This window comes from Oryzias latipes, chromosome 1, assembly GCF_053564925.1.
Source record: "Oryzias latipes strain Hd-rR chromosome 1, Olatipes_Hd-rR_3.1".
Lineage (NCBI taxonomy): Eukaryota > Metazoa > Chordata > Actinopteri > Beloniformes > Adrianichthyidae > Oryzias > Oryzias latipes.
Window position 1 is genome coordinate 30,020,286 of NC_136237.1, and position 9,916 is coordinate 30,030,201.

The 9,916-nt window shown below is 36.3% G+C and overlaps 1 protein-coding gene across 1 annotated transcript; it reads right to left on the bottom strand.

The window, feature by feature from the left end:
* Positions 1 to 497: 497 nt before the first annotated feature.
* Positions 498 to 6,682, bottom strand: cntf (ciliary neurotrophic factor). Its single transcript, NM_001291290.1, is given in 3 exon segments — positions 498 to 3,585; positions 3,667 to 3,975; positions 6,523 to 6,682. Coding segments are annotated over 3 exon segments (603 nt in total). The 5' UTR covers positions 6,643 to 6,682; the 3' UTR covers positions 498 to 3,411.
* Between the last annotated feature and the right edge of the window lie 3,234 nt (positions 6,683 to 9,916).

The window sequence follows — 9,916 nt, forward strand, 5'->3', positions numbered from 1 at the left end:
CTGTCCTCTGCCTGCTGTCTGCATCTATGTGTGTCTCTCCCACACACACACTCTCACATAAAACACACACACCCTCCTGCCCTCTTTCCCCTTCTTTTTTTTTCCTGCACAGTCTCTAAAAGACACATACACACTTACATGCACACAAGTGTGCAAGTACACACAAACAGAAGTGCAGAAAGAGGCACATACTCATTTTATCTGTCAGACTCTCAAACACAAACACACACACACACACAAACACACACATTTTCCATCTTGGTCTTAGTATGAGCAAACACACATTTGCAATGTATGTACTCGATCACCTGACTCTACGCAATGATGTGTGCTGCCTGTTACACACAATCTGCTGCAGTCAAGCAGGAACACACAATCGCACAAACGAAGGTCAAAACATAAAGAATGTTTTTTTTTTAACTTTGAAACATTCTGATTTTTGCACACATGTTAATCATTACCAACATTTGTCAACAGATTTAAAAGAGACACAACTTAGACAATAATCAAAAACAGTTTATTTCACTGCTGACCCTCCGCCAACAACAACAACAAAACACAATATAGTTTGAAAAATGTTTGCAAAACATGAAACATGACGTGGAATTGACATTAAACCTCACCAGCTTCTTCCCTTCAAGATAAAATAAAGAAAAAAAACAATAATTATCGTTTGCAAAACATGGAATTTACATTGGCCATCTCTGCTTCTTCCATTCAAAATAAAATCAATTTCTTTGTAGGAATCTGACCCCTTGTAAGCAAAAAAATAATTTAAACATTTTGTTTAAATTCTTTGTGGCTGCATTTCTAGTTAATTTATTCTAAATATCTTTTCAGTTCAGCTGGGATCACATGACACTTGGAAGCAACAGATTCTTCTCCTGTAGCCGAAACTTATTCAAAGCTGAAACTGTAGAATATTGTCCCCACGGCAGCAACAAGCTTTGTATACAAAAGTAGACCAATGACCATACAGGTAAAACCCCAAACATGCAATTAAAATGCTCAATCAGTAATCAACAAATAATATAATATTTTGAAGGAGTAAATTGCCAAAAAAATAAATAAAGAAAACAGAAAAAAAACAAAGAGAAGATGTGTTTTGGTTACATTTCAAATGCCTCTGGCATTATTTTTTTACAGCCAAAAACTAAAAAATGAAGAAACAAAGTAAAGAAAGGGAGGGGTGTTTAGCGCTTCTGAAGAGTAAAAAAAACATCAAACTTGGCTCTGCTATGTGAGCAAACACAAACATTTGGTACTTAGTTCATTCAGTCGACAATCTAAAGCCAGTTTCTTTATCCGCATCATAAACCCTGCATGTGAAGAAAAAGGTTTGTGACTTGTAATCTGTGCATATTTTTGAATTTCATCCAGCAGGGTCATTCCTGCAGGCAATTGAAATATTTCTGCCTGAAAAATATCCAACATCAACCAGAGTACCCAGTAAATTCCACATTAAAAATGCATAATTTACACAGACAGATATCAATGAGAATGAGGGCTGACCAACTTTAAATCAATGGATCAAATAGCTATTTCATTTTTTTTTAAGAATATCTTTCTTTATCTGTCTTTAATTGATTTAAAAAAAATGAAGACTATTTCTGGTTGAAATTTTTTAAATGTCAGATTTATTTGTTGTTTGTTATGGTCTTAATTTTGCAACGTTTTGCTGTTCTTTAGAATTCCATTTTCCACATGATACTTTCTTAAGATATTTTTAGAAAACTGAACATAACCCATAAAACTTTGTCAGCATTTACATTTTTTCCAGACTTGTTCTAGATTATTTTGAATTTAGAAAACTGGTGGGAGGTTACACGTATGAATTAGAAAGTAAATCTATCTGCACCCTTCTGGCATTAGAAAATATTTATATTTGCCCATCTGACAAATGTTTCTGTTTAGATACAACACTGACTGAAATTCATGACAACTTTAGCTAAATGTGCAGATGATTTCAGAGTAAAGTTTTATTTTAATAACCGAAAAACCTAGAAAAGAATAAAATATGAACGTGTTTTTAAAACTGATGCACAATTCTCGGCTCAGTCGATTCTTAGCTCTGCAACTTTGACTCAACGTTGAAGGAATGTTTCACAATTCAACAGAATTAAATTGCCTAACTTACCTTATTTTTTAGTGAAAATGCAAATAAGTAAAATTTAATAGAAAACTGTTAAAGTTAGTACTTTTTAAAAAAAAAGTAAAAAAAAAAAAATTTTAGGGAGGCAATAAATAAAAAATAGGTCTGAAGGGTTCCAACCAACCTGGAAGAAAACATCCATCCCACTAAAGCAGCATTGTCATTTGTTCTTGATATCATAAACGGCTTGTAATCGAAGTCAGTTGGCAGGCATAAGTTTGATTGAATACAGAAATATATTTAGATCTTATATCAAGAACAGTATTCATAACTCTGAAGCCTAAACACCCTGTAGTTTTTAAACATCAAACCTCCAGTGCATTCATATTCAATTCATCTGATGAAGTAAAAAAAAAAAAAACTGCAGGATAGAAATGCTCAGCCTCGTTTTATGCAACACTTAACATAAAAAACTGTTAAAATCTCAGTGCTAAGACGTAACAGATTCATTCTTCTCACTTTCACGGACCTCACTTTCTTTGGTTCTTCGGTAAAGGACCTACAGTTACTATACATACATTCACTTTTCATTGTAAGGCACTGAATTTCATACAGAACATTTAAAGCTTTGCTTGATTAAACTGAGCCAAAAAAGAACAGCGGATTCTGTTTCATTCATTCGCTTACAAACCATTTTTAACTTGAACTTATCTAAGCAGATGTAAAATATTATCCTGAAGTAGTATGAAAACTTTAAAATATACATACAGCTATTTTTTTTTTCAAATAAGCTTTGCATATAGAAATGAAATAAATATCACTTTAAAAAATTTGGAGAAATAACAGCATGAAGCGAAGTAACAGTGCTATGTAACCACTAGAGGGTGCTGTTGTATTGTGCATTATTGCTGCACAGCAGTACAGTATAGACAGGAAGTACAGCAGCACATGTAAGTTTGAGAGATTGCATAAGAATGTCATGCATGTGTTTGAAGGAAGTGCTGAACTAAAAAGTCATACTAAATATCATATTACATCAAGAAAGGAAATGTATCATTCTTTTTCAGGAAGAATATGAAAGAAAGTTTATATCATCACTTTAAAAAAATGTCTTATTTCCTCCTTTAAAATAAATAAATACGCAAAAACCCATTTAACTTTCTGTTTTACTCTCATTCTTCTCCGTCTGACAAATTTCCGAGCATCTTTCTATTTTGTCATGTCTGACTTCACTTGAGTCCTTGTTCTGATCTGACCCTAAAATACCTGGCATGGAGCGTAGTAATTTCTGCCACAGACACCCTCCTCCTGTCTCCTTCTCATCGTCGAGCACTTCTTGTGCTCCTGACCCGGGTGGTGCTGCTTCGCTCGTCTGCAGCATTCGTCAGCAGCTCTTGCAGGGTGGTCACGGCTGCCTTGCTCCAGTGATGCACCTCGCTGAAGACCTGAAGCAGCCATAGCTTCAGCTGAAACAGAGTGGCCGGACCATCTAACTGCAAGCAAGAGAACAAGAGAACCTATGTTTCAGTTTCTCCCCCACAATCCTCATCTTCTCTGCAGACATCAGCATCTACCTCCAACCCCTCAAGGCTTGGAGTCAAACTGGCAGCTCCATCGACAGCTTTGAGAAGGTTTCCAGTGGTGAGAAGGAGGAAAGAAAGCCTTCCCTTCACAGTCTTCCTCTGGTTCTCATACTCCCCCTTTATCCCACCACCCAGTTCTTCCTCCTCTTTGGTGATGGCCCTCTCCAACAAGCTTTGGGTTTGCAGCAGAGCAGAGTGGAGGCGCCACAGCTTGTCTCTGGTGTCCAGCTGAGAGGAAGAAGGAGGGACCAAAACCAGACGTCCATCAGTCGCATCTGCAGGAAAGCTCTCCTTCTGTCTCTGAAAGATGCAGAAATAAATAACAAAGACGTAAATGGTCCCAATATTTTAAAAAGATGACAACAAGATTAACTCAACAACTCTTGTGACTAGATACTTGAAAAGAAAAATTGACAGAAATGTCAAGTTTTCTTTAAATTCCTAGTAATTTTTTCCATTAATTTGCCAGCTTTACAACAAAATATTTGTCTCACATTTATGCCGATTAAGTTCAAGCAATTTTTACTTGGGAGTGTTGAAAAACTAATTACCATAGAATATTAGGTGGAAATAGAAACCGGTTTATTCTCTTAAATAAGGGGTTATTTGAATCCTGTCAAGTTCCAGAAGTTTAAAGAAAATAGCAATAGGACATGATAGACAGCAAAGAAAATAGAAGGAGAAAAAAAGTTGAAAAAAATAATTATGATCGTTTTCATCCTGTAGCCAATGAGTTGATCTTATTTAGTTCATGAAAAACTATTCTACAGTTTGTATTTTCTCTTTTTCAACCCAGTTTTTCTAAAGACGCAAAGAGAAGGCAAATGTTGGATATGTTTTGGTAAAGGGACACCCTTGTAACTGTTTAAAATGATTCAACTCAAATTAAAATGCTCTCAGTCTGTTTCCATAACTTTATTACTTTTGCCATATTTTAATATTTAATACTAATTTATTAAGAGTGGAATTGCTTTATACACCTATCATCCATTTTCAGAACCTACGGAATCCCCTTTGGGGTCAGGAGGCTTCTACCCAGCTGCTGTTTGGTGAAGGCAGGGTACACCCTGAACAGGTTACCAGTCTGCTGCAGGGCCACACACACTATCTAGAGACAATCAATCAACCTATGAAGCATGTTTTTGGACTGTGGGAGTAAGCTGGAGTTCCTGGACACATGCATGTAGAGAACATGCAAGCTTCACACAGAGGGGTCCCAGCCAGGATTTTAACCAGGGCTGTCTTGCTGTGAGGCTAGAGTGCCACCAAGCAGCCCCTACATCTATCATTTATTTTGGATATGAAAATAAAACTACTTTCTTTTTTTTCTTTTTTTTAATCTATCACAAATGGTCAAAAATAAAATGAAAGGGGCCACTGCCTCACTTGTCATCAACTGTCTCACATTTATCTCAGCTCAATAATTTCTCAAAATTAGACTTTCCATCAAAACGTGACATAAAAAATGGACAACCAACGCCGTCAAAATTTCAAAAAATTTTAATGCTTCTGAAACTAAAACATATGAAGGGTTTTTATACAAATGTCACAGAAAGCTTTGTCCAGAAGGAGAGGCCTTCATTTACAGTAAAGGTTTGACCAGTGTGTGTGTTTGTGTGCATAATTTGTTATTATTGTTATTATTGCATCTGTTGTTTTTGAGCTTTGCTAAATGAATTCTACTGTTATGGGATTCTATTAGTCTATTCTATTCTATTCTGTGTGTGTATTTTTTATACATGTAAAAGAGAGTGATGCTCTCTGTAGCATCCATCTTGGTGTTTTTTTTGAGGCATACTGAACCATTACACGTTTCACATTCTTCCTAACCCGAAATGTACCTGCTATGTGTGCGGAAAAAATTTTGATAAGCAAAAGAATTCTGATATCAAATATGATACACAATAACTTGCAAAGGCAAAAAATCTTGGGAGTAAATATTTTTAAATCTGACTCTGAAAGAGCCTGTGCGTCTCCAGCCATAAACCTTACATCACTGATAGTTAGCGCTCAAACTGGATCGAATTCTTCTGAAGGCATTTGTGGAAACCACAGAAAATGTGCAATCATAAAACAACATTCTCTGGAACAGAGTCACAAAAGCAGAATTTATCAGGCCCGTGTTACTAAAGCGTATGTATTTCTATGAGTTTCCTAAAGGGATGTCTTTAAAGGCACCATTTATAGAGGATAGTTATGTTTTATATTTGGAAAGAACTCAGTAAAAGCTGCTTTTAGTGAAGACAGAGGATGAAGAAATACTTCTTGTCTCAACAAACATCACCTATGAGCAGCTGGTGTTCTCTAAAAGATTAATCACTGTAATCAAGAAATGGGGGAACAGTAGAAGTAGAGACCCAGAAAACCAAGAAACTGGAGATCTGCTTTAAAAAGATGACTGCAGTCTTACGGGAAAGGTAAAATCCAAAACCTTCTGATAAAACAGGCAAAGACTGTCGAGATCCATTAAATAATATATGTCATCTATTGGACTTTCACCTTCAGAACTAAACCCCAGACTGCTGCCGGAAAACATGGGAAAGGCAGGAAAGAAAACTTGTCCTGACAAAACAAGCTCTGAGCTTAGTGGAAATAAGGAGATGGTTAATTTTCCAAGAAGACAGAGTGCTTGTTGAAAGCAACTTTCATTTAGCTGTCATTCCTTTTGAGTAATTCTTTCCAAAGTTCAGTGAAGTATCAGTGAACTTCACTGAACCTACAGGCACAGAAACACTCACTTCTTTACACTGATCTTCCTAACACACTCAAGGAAGGAAGTGTTTTCCCTTTTTCTCCCTGCTGAATTTTGTCGAGGAGAAGTGGAAAAAGGGAAGCCTTCATACTCACATAGAGCTCCAGTAACTTGGAAGACTCGCCCTGGAGCTGTAAAGCAATCATCGAGGCCCGGTTCACTGCGGTCCTGCTCAGATTTGAGTTCTTCATGCTTCTGGTACGCCTGTCTGCCATTACACCTCCAGCTGTCTCTAAACGTGAAGGAGAAACTGCAGCCAGCCTACTGATGCAAGCCCTTTACCACAGGCAAGTTCCAGTAAAGAGACTAACAGTGGGCGACTAATGTTACAACGTGTGGAGCCAAGTCCCCGCCCTTTCCAGGGAGACCTGATGCCATGCAGGAGGAATTCAAAGGAACAGAGGGCCACTGGGGTTGAGGAGGGAGGATCTTATCAGCTAATGAGGAGCTTATCTGGTTTACTGGTAACAGAAGCAGCCAGTGGTCTAAATATAAGAGAAACAGCAGTCAGACTGTTCAAAACTGCTTCCCATTGTCCACGAGTGATAAACGCAGAACACAAGCCCCTTATCAACAGGAAACTACACGCCAGTCCTGCTGTTCAGAACTCTGCCAATGGAGTTTTAAAGGCAACAAAAACAAATTATATACATTTGTACTGACCTCGAAACATTTGTATGCATTGTTTAGATCAGGGGTCTGCAACCTGCAGCTCTGGAGCCACCATTGTGACTCTCTGGTTAGAGAAAAATAAAGATTTTAACTTTGAAAAGTAAAAGAAAAAATAAGTAAGCAGTAAAATAAAATAAAACCAACAAACTCAAACTGTGTTCAAGTCATTCACAAACAGTTTAAAGACATGTCGAATTGAAATATTTTGACAGATTTTTGTGTGTCGTGTACCACAGAAAATCAATTGGAGGTCAGAAAGCACAACCAGAATTACACTGGATTATCAGACACAATTTCTATTTATTTAACAAATTCAAGGACTTTCAGTGCGCCAAAAAAGACAGATATGGTTGTTAGATTTACACATTTCTGGCTGAGATGCCCCACAAACTGTATTTCTTCACTTACTGCTGACATCACAGTATTACTAGTTTGCTGCATTGAAATAATGTGATGCAGGGTGTCTTATTTTGAAAAGAAGTCAAGAAGTCATTTTCAATATTGATTGACCATTCATATTTGAAAAAAGGCTATTTTCTATGCTTTATTGGTTTCTTTATGCCAAAAAACAATAGTTTTTTTATATTTATTATAATAGTGATGACAACTTAAATACAAATCAGTGTCCTAATTTTCTAAAGGGTGAAGAGAGACTTTGTGACTCCTACTGGGTTCTGGGTAAGTGAGCAATTGACCCAAATGGCTCTTTAAGTGTTGAGGATTGTTAGACCCCTGGTTTAGATAAATGTGAAAAAAGTACAATTTTAGTCTGACAGTGAAGTTATTTAACTACTTAAAACTGGGGGAGCAGTGAGCTGCAGACTTTAGGTAGTTTAATGCCCCAATCCAACCCCTAAATGCTGAGTGTCAAGCAGGGAGGCATTGGTTCCCAGTCTTTGGTATGACTTGGCTGTGGATTTGAACTCACAACCTTCCAGTCTCAGGGCGGACATTCTACTGCATGGAATTTTGACAGTTTTAAGAAAAGGAGTGTTTGATTCCCTTCATTCTGAAGGAAAGCTAATGCAGTGTAGTGGTTTCATGAATAATTGAAAACCTGCTGCGTCACCTCATTTAGTTAAACATATACTGGCTTTATTGCTTTTATAAAGACTAGAGTACCTTTGAAGTCCATTGTGTGTGTTCTGCTTACCCTCCTGAAACACCTTACTCTTCTACATCTGTGAGCCATTTTTCAAAAATTCAGTGCTTTATTGTTCGCTGAAAGGGCAGTTTGGACTGTTGCAACTGTGAGTGTCAGTCAATAAAAAGCTACGACAGAAGACATAACTGTGCCTTAACAGGGTGTTGTACAGATTGTGTGGTGTTGCAGCGGATTATCTTTTTTTATCCTATGAAACATTTTTCTTACAACATTGGTTTGGAGGTTTTATGCTCAATTATCCTCTTCTGTCGGCTCGTTTAGCCTCTTTTGGTCACTGGCGGTCATGCTGGGGCTCAAAGCAAGGACTGGACTTCCACAGTGACCATGTGTTTTTAACAGCCCATAAATCCCTCTTCTTTTTACCTTTTGAGTGTTTGGAAAATCAATTGCAGTCAATTGGGAAGGCTAAATAAATGTTTTTATAGCCAGGTTTGAACTAAACACATTACTGAGCTCAAAGACAAATAATGCATATATTTGATTGATCCAAATTGCATCCTTCAATTTTTGTAGGTAACAACAATAATTTAATAAACAAAAGAAATTGGAAAAAGTTAGCCTTATACACGAACACCTTTAACCTTTGCAAAACCTGCAGCAAACCGGTACATTAAATTTTATTTTAAAAAGTTTCAAAGATTTTCCTAAAATTAAAATTTCCCTCGAAAAAAACGTTATAAACACACAAAAACTGTGGAAAGTAAACACATTTTAATCATTTTATTGTTGATTCAAATAAAAAGATTGTTTTATTTCTCATGATAAGGAGAAAACTGAAACTTTGATAAGAAATTAAACTGCAATCATACTTCCCTTTAACAGATAAATCTGTGTAAAAATATTTAACTGCTTTAAAAAATATCAGAATTACAAAATGTAACTACATTTGTTCATGTATAAGGCTACTGGTTCTTCTCTGTTTTCCTTTAAATAGACCCTATGAATTTAATCTTTCATTGCTTAGAAAATTGGACAATGCTTCTAAGTCTTAGCCAAAAAGAAGCACATTTTGTTTATATTTAAGAAAATTGATATTGAAAGTTTCACGTTTTTACCATAAAACATTGTTAGGCAAAAATTAAATGTAACCAAAAAAATAATCTCTGATGTCACATATTGAATTTTGCTGAGCTAAAATGGAGCCTGACATGAAAAGGCCATGTTAAACTCAACAAAGTTTAGAAAAAAGCATTTGAGCAGGACAAAATGAAGTGTGGCCTTTTTTCTATTTACCCCCTCCCCACTCACCTGACAATCGCAACCCCCACTCCCAATGCACAAAATTTTAGATTTTTTGAAATATTACAGGCAATCGAAAATAATCTCCTTACTGGACATGAATAAACGATAAAAAAACTTTATACATTAAATATACACTTATTGGTGTAAAAAACATTGGGAGTGAGTGAGCAATTGAGTCTTTCCGCCTTCAGTGGTCATTTGAAGACCTGCAATAATTGTTACTTCTTGTGTTGCATCACACGCCCCTGTATAAATAAATTAGATTAATTAATAAATTAGGACTATATGATGGATTTACACTTTTGTTGTATGTTGTTTATCAATAAAGTTTTTTCAAGGCTAAAATTAGGTGAGAATTGGTGTAGCGCCCACGCCCATCCTGTAGGTGTCAGTGCAGGCGGTTAGAACGC